Here is a 22,877-nt window from a genome sequence, read left to right as displayed (position 1 = left end):
CTTCTAGATTCCAATACAACTCAACTGACATGTCAGAATCCTAAGTTTTCTTTAGCATTGAGTTTTGGAATTTATATAAGAACATACCTGCTAAAGACACTTTAAATCTAAGACAAGTCTTATGATGCTTGAAGAAATCCAAAGCAGACAAGTCTTTTCCAAACATCTAAAAAGTTAATTTATTCTGTACCGTAAGAAATGAATTAAACTTGTCTCCTATATAACTGGGGATGTTCTCTTTTACTCTTATATCTGTCTAACCCTTTTTACCAATATCTCAGTCTCAGTGAATTAATTCTTTGCTTTAGTGTGACATGCGTGGTGTATTTAGCCCTAAGACAACCTAGGGGTGACATAGGAAATCATTGCAGACTTTCCCCAGAGTATATTCTTCTCTAGTCTTCACGGAATTAATCTTGCAATGAGAAATTGAGAAGAAAAACAAGAAAAAGTGCTGGAGGCTGACTGAAAAACTGCTTTTACCTTAATAGCAGATAAAAAAGTCCTGCAAAAATACCCTGGATTTCTGAATATCGTGTGACCCCTTAAGAAGCCCTCCAGGGTGATGTAAGCTGCTTTTTAAATGAGAAAACAGTCATCCCTGGAAAGGCTCGGTTTGTTTTCCAGGCCCAGAATGTTTTCTGGAGATATTTAGGATGGAGTTCACTTTATAACAGAGACTCTGGTAAGATATTTATGCGCAAGATGGGTTCCATTTCAGTCTTGCTGTAAGCACTGAAATGCAGAGTTCTTGACTGTTTTCCTATTTTGAAATAAATGACAATTTAATACTCATATATCACTCAATGAACAGAAGGGCTCACCCTGGGGCAATGGTGATGGTTTGTCCAATTTGCCATCCCATGAGTAATTAAGCCTACCCACTCACACTGAGGTTTGCATCACTCATGCCCACTGGTCCTTCTATCATTCACAGATCATCCTTATCTGTCATTAAGATTTCATTATCTGTATCTTGGGCTGCATCAAAAGAGGAGTGACCAGCAGGTTGAGAGATGTGAATCTGCCCCTCTACTCCATTCTCATGAGACTTCACTGGGCAGTGCTGTGTCCATCTCTGGGGCCCTCAGCACAGGATGGACATGGAGCAAGTCCAGAGGATGATATCAGAAGAATGGAGCACCTCTCTGACTAAAACAGGCCGAGAAAGCTGAAGTTGTATAAGAGAAGGCTCCACAAAGATTCCATGAATTGCGGCCTTCCAGTACTTAAAGGGAAGAGCAAATTTTTACATTAGCAGATAGTAATAGGACAAGTGGAATGGCTTTAAATTCGAAGGAGAGAGATTTAGACTTTTATGTTAGGAAGAAATCCTTTCCTCAGAGGGTACTCAGGCACTGGAAAAGGCTGCCCAGAGAATTTGTGGATGCTCATCCTGGGAAGTGTTCACGGCCAGGCTGGATGGGGCCCTAAGCAAGCTGGTCTAGTGTAAGGTGTCCCTGCCCATGGTGGGAGAGATGGAACCAGATGATCTTTAAGGTCTCTTTCAACCTATGCCATTCTATGACTCTGTGATGAAAAATACCAAATAAATTTAGGAATTAAATTAGCCTACTCTGCCTACAATATTTTAATTACTTCATGTTCAGAGAACAGAAATTTCCTTGCATTAATAATTTATGAGATCGTATAAATTCTTTACTATTTGATCATAGAGGTTTGAATGGAATGTATAATATATTTTACAGCCTCACAGATATATAACCAGATTTATATATATATAAAAAAAATAAGTTTATTTATTGAGTAAAAATGCGTAGCAATAATGCCTAGGATTAGGAAAAATACAGAAGTGTTGAATGAAACTTTACTGAATATTGTATTATTCCATGATTCTATAAAAATTAAAGACACGTATATTGAGTTCACAAACAACAATACATTTAGCTAGACCTTTTCACTTTTTGCTTACATAGGGACCTTTTGTTATGAGTTCCAAATCACTCTTCAATCTCTTCCTCTCTGTAATTGCCTCCAAGTATCATTCACTACTAGTGTTTTCAGGATTTCCCCTTCACATTATATTTCAATTTATTTCCATGACACAGTACTACAGTATTTTACAGTAATCTGAATTATATTATCATATGTCCTCCCCATGTTTCTAACAGATACAAAGCCTTCTTTTCTAACAGTCCCCACTACTATTTGCATTTCCTCCTAATATATTGCTAATATATTGCTATATTCAAGTATCATCTAGTAAATTATTTTCTTTGTTAAATCACTACCTAACATGTAAGTTCAAGTATGAATTTATGCATATTTAACATGCCATTGATATTAATTTATAGTTTTCATCTAGACCCCAGTCCACTTTTAAATGTGCTAAAACCTAAACCAAGATGAGTTGAGTTTTCTAGAAACATGAGTAGTATCCATAATTTCTCATTTAATACTTCAATTTGCCCATTTTACAGCTCCCTCCCAAAAAGCTCTGTCACATTTATAGTATTATAATTAAGTAAATAACCAAACACATTATATTTAAAAACATTTTGTTACTTTCACACAGTGATATCCTTTCAGAGTCTTTTAATAGTTTTACTAATCAAGAAATCAGATTCTTAGAACACTGAAGTTAACTAATTTCTTGTTAAATATTAAAAGATGATTATATTATCCTGTATTATTTATTTAATGGTATATAACACACATTCCATGTAACACTGTATTTCTGCATATTCAGATTTCTCACATATGACCCTATTTTTTGTTTGTCAATTCATTCTTACTTTTCAGTTGCTCTGGAATCTTAATCCTTAATTTCCAATTCCTAACAAGAAGCTTTTTAACTCAGATATTTTAAATAAGATTATTATCATCCCTTTCAGTCTTTTTGGTATTTGTTTTTTCCCTATGATGTTGTTAGCAAATCCTTATTATCTGAACCCCTTTGGCTAGCATTAATCCATTTCTCTTTTTATACTGCCTTATCTTTGCCCTACAAGCTTTCACTTAGAATATTTTTGTCTGGCTGCCTCTTCTCTTTCCCCTTTCTAGAACACTATTCAATAGTGATTGCTTATCTTGTCTTTCAGTGCCAGAAGCTACCAACAGCACAGTACAGCTGTGACATATCACAAGCAAAAAGGAAGGCACACAAACATGCCTCACTTTGTGAGAATAACGTAAAATACTGTAAGAAACTATTTTTTTTTTTAATACAACCTCTTGGCATCACTGAACCTGATTTGAAAAATACTAAATGGTTTCACAAATCTGTACATTAAGGATGACTCAGCCATAATTATTCCTGGAAAACTGTCTCTAGTTTTTTATTAGCTGTTCTTCAGATTTACTATTTTGGCCATCCTGCACACTGTCATTGTGATTTAGGTTATTTTTCTAATAATTATAATACTACCACCTGAAGCATGACAAAGAATAACTGAAAAAACCCATGGTCCATTACAGTGACTGGCAGAAATAACAAAATTCATTGACAACATACATGTTAGATTCAGTTTTGGGTCTGGTTATTTGCTGCATCCTGACACACATGCAAACTATTAGCGATCAAAAGAACCTCACCATGAACCAAAGAGAAAATATATACAAATAAAATAAAATATACAACTCAATTAGTTTTACCCTGAGCAAGGCATTTTTCTACATGACCATCAGAACCCTTGAAACCTAAGTTTACCTATGAGTGGGTCTATTTCACATAATTTCAAACGTGTTTTTTCATCTATTCACAAAATAGGTCTGCAAGTAAAATTTTAGCCTTAAGGTACCAACCTTAAGATCTCTTCAGTTTATTATCACATCTGGTAATAGGAGTACAGTGAACTCCTCTCAAGCATGAAAGACACCCAAAATCTTAACATGCATTCATATATTAAAATATCTCAGCCCTAAACTGGAAAACTCAAACTCTTGTCTTCTGTGAGTGCTCAAAACCTGAATCCTGTGCACCACATCACACCAGGGGAATGCTACAATATAACAAAGTCCTGTATATGGACCTTTATCTTAAGTGATCTTTCAAGGATTGCCATTCTCTCTAGATGCTCACTTGCAATAAAAAATGTCCAGTTAACTATTCTCACCTAGATGATGTAAATGATTCAAGCTTCCAACCTGACTTATCAATGTTTACCAGAGGTTATCCAATTCTAACTTTACTTTATATCTATTCAAAGTCGAATGTAGAAAAACCAACCAAACAAAATAAACAAACAAACAAACAAACAAACAAAAAGTCCCCCCAAAAACCCTCAAACCAAACGCCCCAGAACCTTCCCCCCCCCCCCCCCCCCCGGTAAAAAGAAAACCCGAATTAAAAAAACAAAAGAAAAAAAAACCTCCCCAAACAGGAAAACTCCTACATTTATGAGCATTTTATCTTGCTAAATGGAGAAACAGAATTGCTTCAAATAACACCAGCACTTTGTTAATTTATTTTATAAGTGCTGAAATGGTTGAGGGTAGCCTCAGATACCATGATACTCTTGTTCTCAAGAACTTCTCAGACTTACTGGTAGAGGCATAAATTGCCTTTTGATCACTTCATAGCAACAATTTAGGCAAAAATATATGAAAAAATCTAATATATACATATATATATTTAATATATATATATATATATATATGACACATAAAGGAGTAAGACAACAAATTCCGGGAAAAGTAAATTTAGTTTAATGGCATTAGGAAATCTGTTTAAACATTTTAACTGCATATTCCTCAGTGAGTAGGCATTGATTTTTTAACAGGTTACCCTGAATTTGTACGTTAATGGAATGCATAATTGTTAGAACTATACAACTGAGTTGTGTGTGGCTGTGCTTATCATGTGAATAATCAGTGGTGTACACAGAAATGAAATTTCTTGGGAAACAGATATGTGCACTCAAAGGTTGTAGGGGACACCTGTGTGCACAAAGACATTTATGTATGATATCTGGCCAGAGTTCAAGATTCATACTACTACATATTCACCAGGGAGAATGAAAATGACTTTATGTGTGGCAGTGTGTCGGAGAAAGGGTGACTAAAAAAAAGGGAGGGGTAATTTAGAGCATTTTCTTGAGTAAAAAACAAGCAGCTATTCAGTAATAAAATTGAAAATTAATTGAATAAAGGCAGCTCTGAGCACAAGAGTGCTCCTAGCACCATGGCCAGTGAAAAGCACATAGATGTAACATTGCCCTGAAAAGGTCATCAGTCCATCTGTTTCTTTGGCAGAGGTGACAATCAGCCCACATGGGTTGCTTTCTCCTAACGGTATTTAACATTCCATAATCCTCAAACAAAACAGAGCCAACCCCATAAAAATCCAGTGGAGAATCTAAAGAATTTCTATGATATTGCCCACAATGGGTTTGGAGGATCACAGGTATTATTCTATGGCAAAAAAGCACTGATTTCAATGGTCTCTGACCACCTAGGTCCCCCAGATGAAATTGTAAAAGATGTCTCTATGTAGACAATTATTTCAATTTCTCTGGGCTTATAGTGAGTTTTATTATAAGTAATTTAAAACAGAAAATGTACAACATATATTGAGCTATTTGTTTAATCATATCATTTGTTGTCCATTTTTACTCTCAAATGAAAGTATTTTCATGCTGTTTATAATTCATGTGCTTTCAGAGACTTATGTCATTTAGATTAAGGTATTGTCCTATTTGAGTAGACTCCAGTGCATTTACCCACAACAGATTTATTAAAAATGTAGTAATTACTTGTGATAGTGAAACAACTGCAGCAAGAAAAATAAAACCTTGATTAAATAACACCTGTACCTTTTACTTATGCTAATGACTAACTAGCTTGTAACTGTGCTTCTACATCAACACAGAAATTAATGACTGCTATAAAAAAAATCTAGAAATTTCACTGTGAATTTCAATTTTAAGAGAGTGTGTGGTTTTTCCTAGTAGTTCTTGTGCTTAAACTGATAAGCACCCAAAACCAAAGAACATGAAAGACTCTATGACTAACCTTCTTTCCTTCAATCCTACTGACATCAGAAGACATTAAAAACTAACACAAGCAAGGCTTGACAAGCAACATCATTAAAATCTTCAAGGCTAATGCAAATGGATTAACTCACAATATTTGCACATGGTCTAGATACCTGCTAAAAAAGGGTTGAGCAGAACCGAAAGCTGCATTTCAAGCAAGTGGTGCAGATGATCTGAAAGTAGCTCCTGAAGAGTCTATGTGGGGACATTCCTATTCCCAGTGGCCTAAATAAAGGCCTTCAGGACTGCGCACTGAACTTTGTTCCCTCTGAGCTTTGTCAGGGACCTAGGTGAACACACGAGTCTGCGGTGTGACAGAAAAAGGTACATGACCTGCAGTTGACCAAACCTTTACATGCTCTTGGGCAATGCTTTATATCTGAGAGAATGTTGAGATGATCCCAAAGACTTTTTCCTTTCCTAGAAAAATACCAGTGACAGAAAACGATGGAATACACCCTTCATGTATAGGAGGAGAAGTTGCAGGTTCATGGTTGTACAAAACCTGGGGAAGGAAACTTAAGCCCTTGTTTTTTCCGGGATACTGGTCTCACTAATAGTCAAAGGGCTCATGTTACTGTCAGTAGTTTCTGGAATTCCTGTGAAACAACAGCACTGCACGAATAATAAGAAAGCAAGATTTTATGGGGTCAGCAGAAGCAAGTCAAAGGAAACCACACTATGTACCGGAGGTTAAAGTGTTTCCCGACCTAGGCTCTGGGACACATACACATTTAATTCACATCCCAGCTTAGCCCACTGCAATTTGGTTTCCTGCCTACACTCTACCATTAGAGCAGTAATAGGACTTGCAGAAATGAATGGCATGGGCTGGAAGGCATATCCTGACTTTTGTGACTGAAACCTTTATTTTGCATAAAACCAGTGGAGAAAACCAGTGGAAGCAGATGGCACAGGGCAATGGGAGAAAAGAAACAGATTTGCCAAGAACACAGAGGAAATACTGGCCTGGGAATACTGGACTCTACAGTGACTTCAACTGGCTGTGTGATTGGAGAGATGAGAAAAAAATCAGGGGATTAAATACAGGGATTCTATTACTTTGTTGAAGCCCGTGCACTTCCCAGGCTAGCTGAAATAAGAAAAGGTTTTTATTTTGTTTTCAGGGTTTATCCATCTGCAGTTCCTACGAAGCTTCTGTTTTATGCCCCAGATGTGATAAACCGTAAGTTTAGAGTACTAATAAGATTGGAACTCCGTGAAAGTGCAAGCTTCTGGGAAATCTGCAGGTTTAGCTGAAAGAGTAATGTAAAGGGCTGACAACCTAGACACAAGACAAAGCACAGGAAGACCAAAGGAGAGAAAAAAAATCAAAAACCATGCTTAGAGCCAGTATAATTTCAAGGCCAGCTTAAGTATGTATAAACCTCATGTTAGGAGCTGCAAACCAAGAAGCATGCTCACTATTTAGCTCCACTGGGGCAATGTGACAATTTCTAAAAGAGAACTACAAGTTACAAACACAAAATATGCTGAAATGGACTTTGTGGCCTGAGGGTCTGTCTTATGAGAGGAACAGTGTGTGATCATCCTTCAAGTTAGCATGCACATAATGTATTCTCTGATCAACACAGCACTTTGTGTCTTCGCCAGCACATCACTGCTACCATGAGCAATGTGTGTCTGCCAAAGGAACAAAGAAGAATACCAGGAGTCTTTTTAACTGCATGCCAAAAGGATCCCTGTCCTGAAATGGCAGAATTCCCAACTATATCACAGTACCAGACACAATCTTGGTATCATATCGCAATAGTGTCTTTCAACAGAAGAAATTTAGCAGCTCCAGTATTTTTTCGTAAAGAAATCTCCAGTCTATCCTCTGTCTATTCACCATTGTTTCATTTATTTATGCATTTTGAATTAATAAGCATATAACAAAAAATACCTTCTAAATTTTCATCTTTTAAATTAATCTGAAATCTGATTTTCTCTGTATAGACTGCAGAATACAAAAGGGATACTCATTAATTTGTCAAAAAACCAAACCTTTCATTAACAGTATTTGCCTCTAAAATGTACAAAGACTTTAAGCAGTCATGACACATAAGCTCAGGACTTGCTATGAAAACCAAGCCATGATGAAAGACTGGACAAGATTTCTAAATCTTTAGTTGGTATCAGAAATGTAACAAAGATCTATGTCAACAGAGCTATGGAATTCACAACATTCTGTACCCTAGCAAAGTAACTTGCATTTTTTTTAGATCAGTCATAGCCAGAATAATAGCAACTAGATCTTCAAAAATATCTACATTTATTTTAATGTAAAATTATTTTCTATTTTTTCTATACCCCTCTGTTTGAAGTGAAATACTGGGGTTAACGTATGCATGCAACAGAAAACAAACTTTAACATATGTAAAAAATGATTTGAAATTATGCCACAGCATTACTGCAAGATACTCAGACAGGTTTTTTTTAAATGGTAGTTACTAATCTCTGACACATAATAATTGCTATACAATGTTTCTGTAGATTGCCAAAGCATCTTGCGTGCTTGTTTTGAAGTTGTCATGTCATGACGTATGAGTAAATTATAAATTATTTTGTTAAGATGGCCTCTCTGTTATATTTTTTTATAATTTCTACTATGTATCCTAACATCCTTTAGCGGCATATATTCTTCCACAATTCACATTGTAATAAATATTATCTTCTAACACTTCATAATTTAATGCCCTCTTCTTAGGATGAACTCCCTGACAGTGGCTGTCATCTCAAATGACTGTCAACTTTGTGTTCAGACACATATTCTAGAGATAAATACAAGCCCAAATGTACAGAACAATAGGAAGTAAAAAGCAACTACTTCTACAGCAGTTGTCACTCAGACAAAAAATCAGCCAACTGCTCTTAAAGAAATTCTTGTTTTTATCCAGATGTGTCTACTGTGATACCCTTTAACAAACATAAATAAAAAATGTGACACTACTTTTTTTTCATCTAGCAAAAAAAAAAAAAAAAGCAAGCTTTAGAATGCTAAGATTTTGCAACAAATTCCATGGCACTTTCTGGACACACTCAACAGAAAAGGGGAAAAAAAGTACAGTGACGATAACCACTGCCATTCTTCATTATTCTAAATGTATTTTAGTTTAGCCCCATATCGCAATACATACAGAGCTGCAATTGCCATTAAAAGGCCTCAGGACATGTCAAATATTGTCTGAACTTGTTTTTTTCTTCCTGGAGCTTTGTTCAGCTTGTTTAGCAAGCTATTGCCTGATTTGTTTAACTTCTGCTTATCTTTGTAGAACCATATTCTTTTTACAGAGGGTAGGAACAAACAGTTGTTCTGTACAGAACGACGTACCTATTTTACCCCAGCATAACAATGGAGTGCAGAGGAGCACAGTGCTGGAAAAGAGCATTGCTTTGAGAGCACAGGAGCCCAAGCAGGAGACAGTGGGTGCAGTGAAGCGGAGAACAGGTCTGGAAGGGCCAGTGAAAGACAAAAGATGGCTTTGGGGATCCCAGAGCTAATGAATAATACTCTGATGATCACCTAAATCAGCGCAAATCTGGGAACTAGACAATACTGGGTTCCAGGATAACAAAAGCAAAGAATATTTATTGAACTTATGTAAGGCAGTCCATAGCTAGTTAATTGTTATTATTGATATTTATTGGTATTGATTTGTTTGACTGCAATTTATTATTGTTGATGGGATTAATTTCTAATAATATTTAGAGAAAGTATTTTTAATAAAATAATGGTTTCCTGTTCTAATATTGATTAGACATATTTCTGGAACCCACATCTCCAATTGAGAGCATTTACCAGCAAACCTGCTTTTAATTAAATCCCATTTACATGAATAATGATGTTGATTCAATGAGTTTATTTATGTACAAGTGAACACAAAAGCAGGAATATAGTAATGTCTGAAAATATTTAGATGCTACATCCTGGCATGCTTGGATACCCTGTCATGTCTTATTTATTCTAGAAATTCAGTTATTTTAAAACTACTGTACATGTAACGTTACCAGACTAAAACCTATTTTTTGCAACAATTCTAATTTCACATGGACAAAATTCCATTATCCAAAAGCTTAAAAACATTAAATAGTAGATAAATGTCAGAGTCCCTCGTCTATTTCATCTGCAAAGCAACCAATAAATTCTCATGTTCACTCCAACCCCAAGAAAATACTCAGGGAAAATGCGGATTTGATTTTCCTCAGAATTATGAGGGGAAAAAAGGACTCTCAGGTTTAGCATTAATGACATAATCTAGATACACTGAGTAACAATGTGACACTGATTGCCAAGCAAAACGTGAATGTACTCATCCCTCTTAATCTTACCAGAAGGCAAGGCAATACTATTGTAACAACACCACAGGGAAAGGAACATCGCAAAGCATTTACAAAAGAAATCAAGTAAGTTTACACACTTCATCATCACTTTCAAGACCCACATTGAAAATGAGGACCTCCAAAATGTTCATCCCAGGGCAGCCCACGCCTGCTGCTGTTTAAGAGCCTTAAGGCAACCTGAGCAAGGCGCACACAAGGGTCTGGGTGTTGCCTCACTGTGAGAAGTAGCACACTCCTGAGCAGAGTGACTCCAAAAGGTGGCCTCAGATCACATCAGCTTGACAAAGCTTTGCACAAGACACAACCAGAGATGGTATCCTCCTTTATAAACTTCTGTGTATAAACTCGCAACCCGACCTGAACGTCCTGTAAACAACTGCAGCACTTGGAGCAGTCCGGCTCTGCTTCTCGGAAGGTTCTCTCCGGTCAAGGAATAGGAATATGGTTGAATTTTCCCAATTATGAAGCTGCTCCAATTTTCCAAAATGAAAATACTAAAAATTCAGTGAGTACATAACTGAAAATTCATTTACAAGACAGGAAAACGCTGGTTCCAGAGCAGGCTCCAATTACATTAAACTCTTTGAGGACAATAACTACCAAACTTTTCTGAGTGTAGTTCTGCTTCAAGAGGTATAACCAGTATCTATTGCATTTATGAACCTAAATAATAGCATAAACCACTGAAGCCCCATGGCCCTACCCATAACTCTCACAACCTTATCTGTTGCTGGGATTGGCTAATATCCCAGTCTTGGCTCATTCCTCCCTTCCAAGGAGAGTGAAAATTTCTGATATTCTCTGTATTATTAGTGATTTCCAAGACATGTGATGCAGACAGACCAGCTGGACAAGGCTGTGTACTCACATTACACCTGCAGTGCTGAACGTTCTCCCTCTTCTCCTTTGTCAGTGTGAAGCACATCTATCAACCTTCAAACACACCAGTATGGAGCAGCTGTATGTTTGCCAGTTACTGCAGATATTGGCCAATGCCACAGAACAAACAAAACACTTCCAAGGATAAAAACACAGCTTGTTACAGTTCAAGATTAAGTGCCCAGCTTTGCAGACAATTAAAATCTTCTATGTGTACAGTACAGAAGGGAATGGAAAGAATAGGATAGAGAAGCAAACACTATTAAAAAAAAATAAGTGAATAATTTAGGATTCAAAGAAATATTTCACATTAAATATTTGGACTTAAGATTTTCCAAAAGCCTTTCAGGAAGAAGTATTCTTGCACGAAGCAATATTATTTCTCATAACCAATAAACAGCATGAATTAGATTCTCTGATTTTCTAATCTGTAATTTAAACCTTTTCTAACTGCACTACTGGAATCAGCTACAAAGGCTTTGCCGATTTATCCCCAAGCACTCTGTGCACACTTTCATTGCGATCTGTACCACTCTTCAATCGTCAGTGGGAAGCCCTGGATAAACATGTATCTTGGACTCTATTTTTAAGGATCTGCCAGTAATACTGCAATCAAACATGGTGCAACTGCCTAGAAACACAATATTATGTAATTGGCTGCCATCCTGTCCAGGAGAACAGGCAAGGGTAACATGCATCAACCACTTTTTGATAGACTTTTTTACCTGCACAAATTTAAACTGTGTTGAATCAGCTTCGCTTCTTCTCCCCAGCCCTTTCTGTGCCACTTTTAGGTTCCAATGGAAGCTTAGCTGGGCCATTATAGCATACTTGCCCAACATCAAGATCATACATCTAAAACACCTAAGGTGAATAGTTTTCTACTTGGCTGGTGTACTAACATTACTCAGCAAAGGGAAAGCAGTAAAGCCACAATGGAGCCTCAGATTCCCACAAGCAACTTGTCACAGCAAACCTCAGTTGGTGACAATGGTTAACAAATTCCTACTTATCATAAGGAATGTATGTGTATCCCTACATAATGATTTGAATAATTTTTATGTAGGTGTATCCTTACATAACTGATGAATGAGCTAGCAGTACACGGGGAGCAACAGGTACCAGTCAGCTCCCAAAATGTTTCATATCTCCTGAAGATTTAAAGAGAGCTTATCAGTGAAAATTGTCCAAAAGTGGGTGACATGTTCACCCCATTGTCACCAATTTTCTATTGAGCTACCAGAAAATGGATGCTATTAAAATTTTAGATTTTTGTTATGGTTTCTGCCATTTCTAGGAGATATAAATAAAATTTGGACCTAATTACTGAAAATAGCTTGCTTCCAAATTTCAGCTGCACACATTTTCAACACCATCAAAGAAATACTAATTTGAGTGCATCATGTGCCTTTTTTCCCCTCCAGATAATGAAAAAGAAACTGAAATAAAGCACACAGAGACAGACTAACCAGCTAAAACTGAAAGAAATACAGCAAGAAGTTACATAAATGAGTTTTCTTTAAAGTACATCTGCTTTGCTCCACCAAATGTCAAGGATGGTTTCAAAAGTAAAACTACAAGGAAAAAAAAAAGAATTTATAAATAAAAATTACTAAATAATTTGCTTTTGGTAGTACACATTATTGTTGTTTCACACCTCTTTCATGCGGTCTAATCTGATCTGTATTTAGACGAAATTATATTGATAGAATGGTGAATTTGTCTTGAGCAGGGACAATAGCTTTGCCTTTGCAGAACGAAGTATCAAAAAGGATCTCATATCCTGCTATTACTGATTGTTTTTATTAATTGTGATGGTGGCTAGTCCATCACAAAACTGTGTCTGTAATTTGAGAAAAACTTTATTTATAACTTCTCTAAAAGATTAACAAAACCGAGGATGACTTTGAAAAATTTGACTGTCTTCCTCTTGAGATTAAAGTAACATCAGAAAGGGCTGAAACTTTGAAATATTCATAAATCAGTGATACATAATTTGTAAATTTGTATTTTATATCATGTACAACTTTCTCTGTCCTAAAGAGCATTTTATATTCCTTGTTAACAGTGAATGCAAATAATTCTCAACAGAATTCTGCAGTGACCTTTGTTTTATTACAATTACTGCATATTTATAAATGAACAACTAAACTCCAATTTGAGAGCTACAGCAACTTTAAGTTGGAATCCTTTGATAAAACACAACTGAATAAACTTCATAAATTTAATTCCCTAAGATGAGAAAAGACACTCTCCTCTGAAAATTCCTCTGTGTATACCCACAGACAAAGCAGATTTTTCCAAGCTTTTGCAAGCAGAAAACTAAACAAAACAGTAATATGGATAGGTTTGAACAGAAGAGGATAAATTGCTTTAAAAAGAGCACAGGAGAACAGATTGAATGCAAATCATCATATAATCACTGTATTATATAAACCCATGAAATGGAAACATGTAGGTATAAACCAGTGCATAATAATAGAAAATGTAGCACCTGCATTATGTCAGAATATAATTCCATGTAATGTCACTAAGGGTTAACAACTGAAATCCCACTACGCAAGCAGAACCTACATCAACTTCTGCTAATGGCTGATCTATACTGGAACACTTCCACATTTGTCAAAAGCACATGATAATCAGAGGGCAAGGTCCAAAATACAGTAAAAATATTGTGGACCTTTTCCACCCAGGCAAAGGGTAATTGGAAGAATTTGAAGACAAAAGGCACAGTTTACTGGTAGGAGAAAGGCCAACAGAGAAGGCATGACTGGTGTGAAATACCCGATGGTACAGGACTCAGTATGATCAAGCACTTGTTCACTGGAGGCAGCAGCAAGACAGTTTGAATTCTGCTTCTAATTTGGATACTTGCTTTGACTTCCTTCTGAACACTTAATTTGTTTCTATACCTTGCCCATTCTTTACCACTGGTTTCTATTTATGTCCCGTGCTTCTTAGAGTGGAGGTTTGTAGCATTTATGCCCAGTTGAGAGCAGGTCTTCCAATGTCTGAGTGGAATCATGTACACAAACAGAGATTTAATTCGAGCAAAAATGACATGTTGAGAAACTAAAATCCTGGTGTGGGTTATAGCATACTATTCAACTGAAGCCATGAGTGTTTTAAACAAGCAGCGAGTTGATGAAAAACTGCTACTCAGATCCTATAGGGGACACCTGTGATCCCTCCTAAAGCCAACATTCAACTGAAGCTGGCTGATTTTTCCCAAAAAATAATATGCCATCTCATTAGTGTGTGAGAAGTGCTGAACAAAATACTTAGAGAATCTCTGATACCTAAGAAATTACCACCTAGAGAAAGAAAAGTACATTTACTAATGTAAGTATTTAAATAACTGGAAGCAAAGCCATTTATACAGGCATTCTTGTACCATAAAGAAAATGGTCTGAGTATTTTCCTTTTTCAAAGCATCAGATAATTCTCTTATGGATTGATCCAAATCCCACTGAATTCTAAACAGATACATGAAGTGCTGATTACTCTTGCACACAAACTTGTAAACTTTATGTCAAAACAAGAATCTTCATAGTTTACTGGAGTAAATCAGGTGGAAATATTCAATACAGCACAAACTAAAGTACAGTCATTAGTGATAATGACACATAATAATTTAAAACAAAGGTAAGGCTTATTGATTAAAGGAGGTACTGATCATTAATGCTTTTTCTACAGTCCGCTGCTTCAAAAAAAGAATTTGAAATCAAACTCACATGACTGTGATAAAGCATTATGAGTGGTTCAGAATGACTCAAAAATGTACTAAAAGTATAAAGTTTTAGGGTGATCATTTTCTTCTAGCAAAGTACGTCAAAATAAGACGTATGTATGTATGTATGTATGTAGCACTTGGGAATCCATAGGAATTTTAAAATATTTCCTTCCATGGGGAGCCAGACTCAAAAACATGATCTCTTTAACTGATTCCATTAATGTTTCCATGATGTTTTTGGCCATGAGCATTTTAGCAGGAGCAGTATTTATGTAAAAAAAATATTTAAAATGAAATTATTTTTCTTTCTGAGAAAGAAATTATTTTTCACTTTGTGAAATTATTTTTCACTGAGATCAAACTTCTCATTACAATGTAATAACAAAACTGCTTAGAACTGCTCACAACTTGCATGGTAACCACTTATTTCAATATATCAGTTTAAAGTTTTTAAACAATATTTTGTAAAACATAATGAAAAATACTCTTCACACAAAATTCAAAAGTATGTTTTTCCCTTAGTGCTCATCCTCCTTTGTCCCCTCGAACTCATGAATAAAAGGGCCACTGCAAGCAGAAGGATATAAAAAATATTAAGCCTCTTTCAAGTATGTTACTGTACGCATTCTATATTTTGGATGTTTTATTTATTTTCTATTTTTAATATTTTACTTTAGTCTCAAATAGTTGTTGCACACTAAATATTAAATATTCCTGTCAAAGTATATGGTTGTTAGACTCCATTTTGTAATTTTTGATCTTACTAGACTTAAAGCACTGATTTAACAGTTTTGATCCTGTGATGGAGCCTTGATATGACACGGAATTACTGGCTGTGACTTTCTGACTAGGGATGTGCAGCCCACTCATCGAGCTAGTGACCTCTGGTTATGTGATGAATATTATGAATTCATCTCACATGTGTGCAACAGGAAGTGGGCATTCATAGAATGGCATATAAATAAATGCATACATGTCATGATGGTTCTACAAAACTCTCTGCATCCTACATCTTACTATTATTCAACCATGTGACATAAATTATTATTTCAACTACACATCTATTACAGTAAATCCTCTGTTAAGATCTCAGCATTGTTAGATTTGAAATCAGGGGGAAAAAAATCCATTGCTGAATACTGAGATGCTGCTACACAGTGAGCTCTTAGAATTTCTGACAATGCTACATTTCTAGCATAATAAAATATCCCTACTGAAATTATTTTGGAACATCTGATAATGAGAAACAAGATTAAGCCTGTAATTCAAAATGCTGAGATTTAACAAATGTGAACATCCCTTCTCTTCTTCTCTTGGATGTAAACAACAGGACAAAGAATTATTTCCGTTCTTTCAGGAGGAACCCTGTCAGATTTGGCGGTAAACACAACAGGAAACTCTCCATAGTTCCTCTCTGAGTAATTATTACAAAACTCCACAATAATATTATGGCAACTATAAGAAAAGAGACTTTTGGAGTCTCTCTCAGATTGACTACATACAAAGTCTTTACAAGACTTGGAACTGAGCCCTATTTTATTGACAGAAACTTCATGACATACTTCATTTACAGCACTGAAGATCAAGAGGACAAATTCCCCAAAGCCCTTAAATTTAGGACCCTGCCAAAGTATTCATTGAGATCTGTGTGCCAGTGCTTTGATCCAGGGTAAGCATCTCAAATGTAAGGCCACAGAAAAGGATCTAGATACAAGAAAACTGGGTCTAAGTGAAATGGTAGCGATTTTCAATATTGCTTTAATCAATGACACCAAAGATTATCTTCCTACAGAAGAAATGCTGAATAAACCACATATTTCCAAAGCATTTTATTAAAAATCAATAGTTACTGCTTCTACATTTTTGACCTAGATCCTTCCATTGTTCAACACTTCAGCACATTTAGAAACAAAATGATCCACTGTATACTTGTCACGCCTTTTGTAAAATGCAACACTTCTTAAAAAGGAAAAATACCGACTTTCATCCATTTTCCTAAGCCATTTATCATATTCAAGATTGTAAAAATCTTCAGAGGTTCAAAATAGAAACAGTTGGCTTTAATCTAAATGCTCTCTATTTACATAAGGATTCTAAAAATGTGACTGAAATAGTTTTGGGAAAAGATTTTACACTTCATACAGTCAAGCTTGATGAAAGCAAATCTGATGGATGGGAAGGTTTGCATAATACTTAGAAAGCTGTCAGGTCTTTGCAATTCCTTTCCAAAAGTCACTTCTAGGCAATGTCAGTACAAAACCTCAAAATAATGCACAAATTCACGAAACACAGTCTTACCAAATCTAGAGCACTCTCTCAACAGTAAACCCATTTTCCTTAAAACTCAACTTACACTAGCAAAACTGCACTTTCAGTTGCCACTATGAATCCTAAAAACCATTTCTTAGTTATTGGTCTACCTTATTTATGCCAATCTACCTGTGCCAATCTAACTTGAACTAGATTGCCTCTGAAAACAAAATTTGTATTTCCTGCCTTAATGTTCGCTGACAGAACTAATGAAGCACATCACGTTTGTAGCAAGAATATTCTACATTTTGATCCCTCAATAAGGTCTTGATCTGAGCCACAAACCAGGCTTCTTACATACAGATATACCTGACTGATGTGCTTAATGAATGCAACTGTATCTACAGAAAACAAAGACTAAACACACCTCTCTCGCAGATTCTTAGCCTTCTGAGGAAAGAGAAAAAATGCTTTAGACTCTGAGGGGAAAACAAAAAGCTTACTGCTGAGAAGTACTGTGAGGCTTACTTTGAAAACTGATTATAACTTTGATTAACAATATGATGAACAATTGCAAAGTGCATTAAAGAAATTAAATAAAATATTGAAATAATTCTAATACTGTAAAGTTTTTCAGCAATTCAAAACTGGCCTCACTTAACAGAGTGAAAAACAAGCAAATCAAACCTTCCACCTAACAAATTAAATTTCCACCCTCTCTAACGATGCCATTTCTCAAGCTTATATGCAAGAAAACCCAAGAGTAGGGGAGAGAATTAAAATACGCCTGAAATTCGAAGCAAAATATGCTGGAAACATGTTTCAAAATTTAAGGGAAGAAAAAAAAAAAAAAACAAAGAAATGCTTGCCCTAAGCTTCCTCTGTCCTTTCAACTAGGTACATTTCTGAAACAGATGCTTTAACCTGGATAAACTCAACTCCTTGGAATTTAGAGTATTTGGGGGGAAAGACGTGAGGGCTCCCGGCAGCCCGAGCACCCAATGCGCTGGCGCTCCCAGCCCCACGAGGGAGCCGGTGCCAGAGGCCGGGAATCGGAGGCAGGGGCGAAGGATGGATGCGCCTCTCCCGGTGGTCCCGGGGGGATGCGCTGCTCGCCCCTCCGCAGGGACCCGCTGGATCCGCGCGGGTCGAGCGGCGCTCCGCGGCTGCGCTTCCTGCGCGCCTTCGGGTCTGCGGTGTTTGTGTTCTCCACCCGGGGCCGCGGCTCCCCGCGATTCCCGGGACCCACCCGGCAGGGGCTGGAAGGGCTGGAGCGGCCGCGGACGGGCGGTGCGAGCCCCGCGCAGCGGCCGCGGCTCCCGCTCGGCTCCGCCTGCTGCGGCCGGGGCCGCCTCCGCCTCCCTGGGCACGAATTAGCTCTAAACGATGTTAAATAGCATCCCTGCCACCGAACGAGCCTCTCTAGGAGGTGTTTGCGGCAGCCGGGCCTCCCCCGTCCCTTAGAGCCGTTCTGATCCCGGGATGCCGGGGGAGCGCGCAGCCACCGCACGCTCAAAGCGTCCCGCTCGCCAGCCTTCCCCTCCCCCGGCCCTGCCCTTGGCCGCTGGCACCGCGGCAGCTGGAGCAAGTTCAGCTTTTCTTCTCCCACAGCACTGGGGCTTGGCTGCCCTTAAAGAAAATCCTCTCCTAACAACGTGTCAATGTTACATTCCTCCACAAAGCAACTTCTATTAGGGGGGCTGGGAGCTTGGCACTGCCTCGCCACAGACTGAGAGCTTTGTGGCTATGCAAAAAACAAGGAGAGAGGGAACATTTCCTGCATTAAAATGCAATACCCCAGGCTCGATAATCTATCCTCCCCCTCCCCCCTTTCCCGCATGGCAGCTCTGAAGGACCCCATCGCCAAGAGCCTGCGTTCAGAGCCCCCATCTATGTTCGACCCACGCTTTCCCTGCCTCACAACCCCTCAAAGTCCTTCTAAAAATCGCCCTCCCGCCCCAGCTTCTCCAAAACGTCAGGCTAAAACAGGAGATATGTAGCAGAGGGACTAGATGGAGGGATAGGACTGCCATGCTAACTGCTGAATCTCTGTCTTCCCACCCTTCCACAACCCCCCCCCTTTTCCAGCAGGGATACGAAGCAGCTGCTGGGACTGGAACAGCTGCTGGGAATGACACATCAACCCCCTCCTCGCTAATACTGCAATGAGACTCTGAGTCTTCATCTCCGGGAGCCGAGGCTGCCTGGAGAATAGGTGCAGGAGGAGACAGTGCCCCTTCACAGAGCTGCCAGGAGGTTAAACCAGCATGTCCTGCCTGTGTGGTGCCTCCCCTCTCCAGGCGTCTCAGGCAGAGGCTGCACCCTATGGAACTGCATTTGCTCTTGGTTTGTTTGTAGGTTGCTGAGGTCTGACCCAGGGACCAGCAGTCCTGAACATGGTCAGGTACAAACCTCCTGGTCTCTTGGTCAGGTTGCCTGCATGCCTTTGGAAATGTTTTCCTTGCAAAGTCAAGGGATCATTTCAAGAAGTTGAGTAGTTGCTGTAAAGAGGTGGTGAGGGGGAGAGTGATTTCTGGCTCACCACCTGTGGGCATTACTGTAAGTGAGGCCTTAAAACATAGGGATCCTACTTGTGAGGAGTTTCAGCGGTGCTCAGCAGAACTATATGCTGTAGGTTAGGCCAGTTTAGAAATGAAAGTGCAGCCTTCCCTGCCTTTAAGGGAGTGTGCATCTTCTCCAGCCCTTTTGCCTCATGTAGAGGACAGACAGAGTGGAGAGCAACTGAAACGAATGCGAGTATTAAAGAGAGCTGGCAGCAGGACTTAGACACTGCCATGATGTTCAGCCCCCCCTCCAAGAAGCACCCCTACCTTCTTTTGGCGGCCGCTTGGCTTCTCTGGTGAGATTGCAGACCTGGGTGGTTTGCAGCTCCTGGGTCAGGCAGCCTTCCGTCTGCTCGTTGAGGGGCAGCACCACGTTATTGAGCAACACCAGGGACTGGTCGTCTATTCCCCATTCTCCCAAATGCTGAGGGCAGGTGCATTTTGTATACATGATCCCACAGGACTCGGTTCTCCCATTTTCAGATTTCAAGCAGCTCTCCAACCAAGTGCATAACACATGGCACCCAAACTGGCTTGGGCTCACCTTGTTCAACACCAAAAATTCAAAGAAGGATTTTTGGTCTTCTTCTTTTTTGTGTAATCCTGGGAAGTTGATAGGATAGACACGACGTATCTGAATAAAATTCTTATCATACTGCAGAAATACAAAAGCATTCTTGGAGTTGCAGAGCTGCATTATAGAATGGTTATTTTTTAAAAGATCCTTTATTTTTTCATGAGAAAAATGATCAAACTGATAAGCCAAGAGGGAAAAGTTGGAGCAGCTGAAGTCCTTTTTGGAAAATTTCAGGTAAATACTATATTTGGTTGGATCTGGATTTTCCAGCGTCCAAGTGCAGTTTGTGAAGTTTTTAGGAAACATTTCACTTACAGAATACGATCCATAAATGACCCCCTTCACCAACGTGGAACACCAGAAGTCTTGGGCAGCATTAAATCCAAACATAACCAGTAGATAGGTGGAAAATATATAAATCAGCAAATTACGAACAGCCTTCATCCTATGTCATTTGGCCTGCAGGAGATGAAATGAAATAAAAATGCAAGTAGAATTCTTCACGCATAGAAAACCACACTCCTTCCAATATTCGAGCCAGCTGTTTTCAAGCTTGCAGTTAGAGCCCCTTTCAGAAAGAAGGGCAGGTAATTTTTATTTTATAACGCAAGGGCCGGGGTTGCTGCTGTGTGCACAGCGCCATCACGTGGCCATCGCCACAGACACGTCTTCCACAGACAAATTAAAACTCGACATCTATTAGATTATTAACAGGAATGTCCTCTTCTCTCTAGGATTTAGTCATCATGGCGTGGACTAGAACTGCTCAACTTAAGTAAAAACCTAGATACCTCACATGACAGACCAAGAGAAGAGAAATTTGCTTATTTATTTATTCGGAAAGTAAGTAATTATTCTGCTATCGTTGCGTATGTGCACATGTGATATGCACATGTAACATTTCACCACAATAGAACAAGAAAGCTGGTAGAATTTGTTAGATATTATTTTTGTCATAAGTCTGAGAAGTAACTGAATTATTACAGCTGCAATTTAAAAATGCACCAATTACTATTTGTTACAGATGGAACATTATCTCCCATATGCCTACATGTCTTCCCCCTGGCTGCCTAGTATACAGAGGTCTCTAAAAAGGAAGAAAATACTGAGATTAATGTATTAATAAAATTTTTACACTACTGAAGGAAGAAGCAAAGACAGATGGATACAACTTCTTCTGGTCTGACACGATCACTAAATGCCAGCTTTTTAAGATGATAATTTCAGTGTGCTTCAGCCTCTAAGGATATATAAAATGGATCACAGTATTAGTATTACAATCAGTAGCTCTATATATCTGGCCGTGCTACAGCAGGATCTCTGCATCCATTGGACTGCACTTGCCCTCTTATTACAAATTACTTGCACTGTCTGATTAGCTCCTGTGTTTTGCAGCTGTGCGCTTGAACAATGAAAAAAAATATTGCATTTTCTCTTCTAGTATCTCCAGATAAAGCTGTTTTGCTGCACCTGCCAACCCTCACAGTCTCCACATGTTCTGCTCTTTTAACAGTGGCCTAGGTTCATACAGCAAACCTGAGTTACATTTACCTCTGTAATGATCCAAAAATTTCGGGTTTTAGGTTTTCAGCATTAACCTTTGAAAAGTTGCTTATCTCTTACAAATAAGTAGTTTTATAGTTTTACACCTTCTTCTCTTAAATGCAAGCAGAAAGAAGTGATACCAGCCTAATTTCAAAACTCTCTAGATTGCAGTATCTTCCACTGTTGCTCTGTAAGCAGAGGCACACACACACACATAGGCACCGTTACTGAGTTTTGATGTGTGCCTTTGCTTAGCTTTTCATCTCCTCACTAAACAGCAAGGCATCTTCTGTTTCCCATTGCGTAACACAGAGCAAGTCACAGGATTAAGCTCCCTTGAAGAGATTTTAATATCTCCTAGATTATAATGCAAACTCTGAATCCTGAAATGGGCAAAAAGCAGTACCAACTCTAACCCTCTTTATAGCAGAGGTTAAAAAAAAAAAAGGCAAAAAACCACAAAAAGAGCTGCTGCTGGGTCTATCCACATGGTCAGATTTTTTCCTTTCTGAGCATCCGTCTCAATGAATAACATGGTTCTCCTTCTCCAAAGAGGGTTGGTACAGCATTTAAGGTTTTAAAAAAGAGAAACTTATTGGGAATTCTGGAAACAATTTCCCCTTTGCTGAAGCACTTTGCAGGCAATGCAGTTCTGCGCAGTGTTATTCAGGATGGTGTAGGCGTTGAAAGCCAATGTGACAATAAGTGTCTAAATTAAGAATTCCACCCATGAAAAAGGATTAATTTTATAATCTGGAAAGTAGAAAGGGAGCTTATTTGCTTTTCTGTTTGAAAAGGAAAAAAGCCTCTGACTTTTTTCCATCCTATGTAATATCTGCACTAGAAAAATAAAGATCTCTGCAGTGCTAGGCTGTTTTCTATGAAGAAATGTAATCAAATAAGCCCTTATTTTAGTTGTGCATTTGTTCATGCAAGGCTACTGAAACAGAACGCTGTCTTAATCCCTCTCTCCCTGTGTGCATTACACA

The 22,877-nt window shown here is 38.2% G+C and overlaps 1 protein-coding gene across 1 annotated transcript in view; it reads right to left on the bottom strand.

Moving 5' to 3' along the window:
* The window catches only part of ADGRB3 (adhesion G protein-coupled receptor B3), a 439,895-nt gene extending 419,108 nt beyond the window's left edge, over positions 1-20,787 (bottom strand). The window contains exon 1 of the mRNA XM_062489771.1: positions 20,034-20,787. Coding sequence (XP_062345755.1) covers positions 20,034-20,787 — 754 coding nt within the window. The remainder of the gene's footprint in view (positions 1-20,033) is intronic.
* Positions 20,788-22,877: the final 2,090 nt, after the last annotated feature.

This window comes from Cinclus cinclus, chromosome 3 (genome assembly GCF_963662255.1).
Source record: "Cinclus cinclus chromosome 3, bCinCin1.1, whole genome shotgun sequence".
Taxonomy (NCBI): Eukaryota; Metazoa; Chordata; class Aves; order Passeriformes; family Cinclidae; genus Cinclus; species Cinclus cinclus.
Note: the sequence above shows the minus strand (reverse complement) of the source record. Positions and strands in the feature narration are given on the sequence as shown.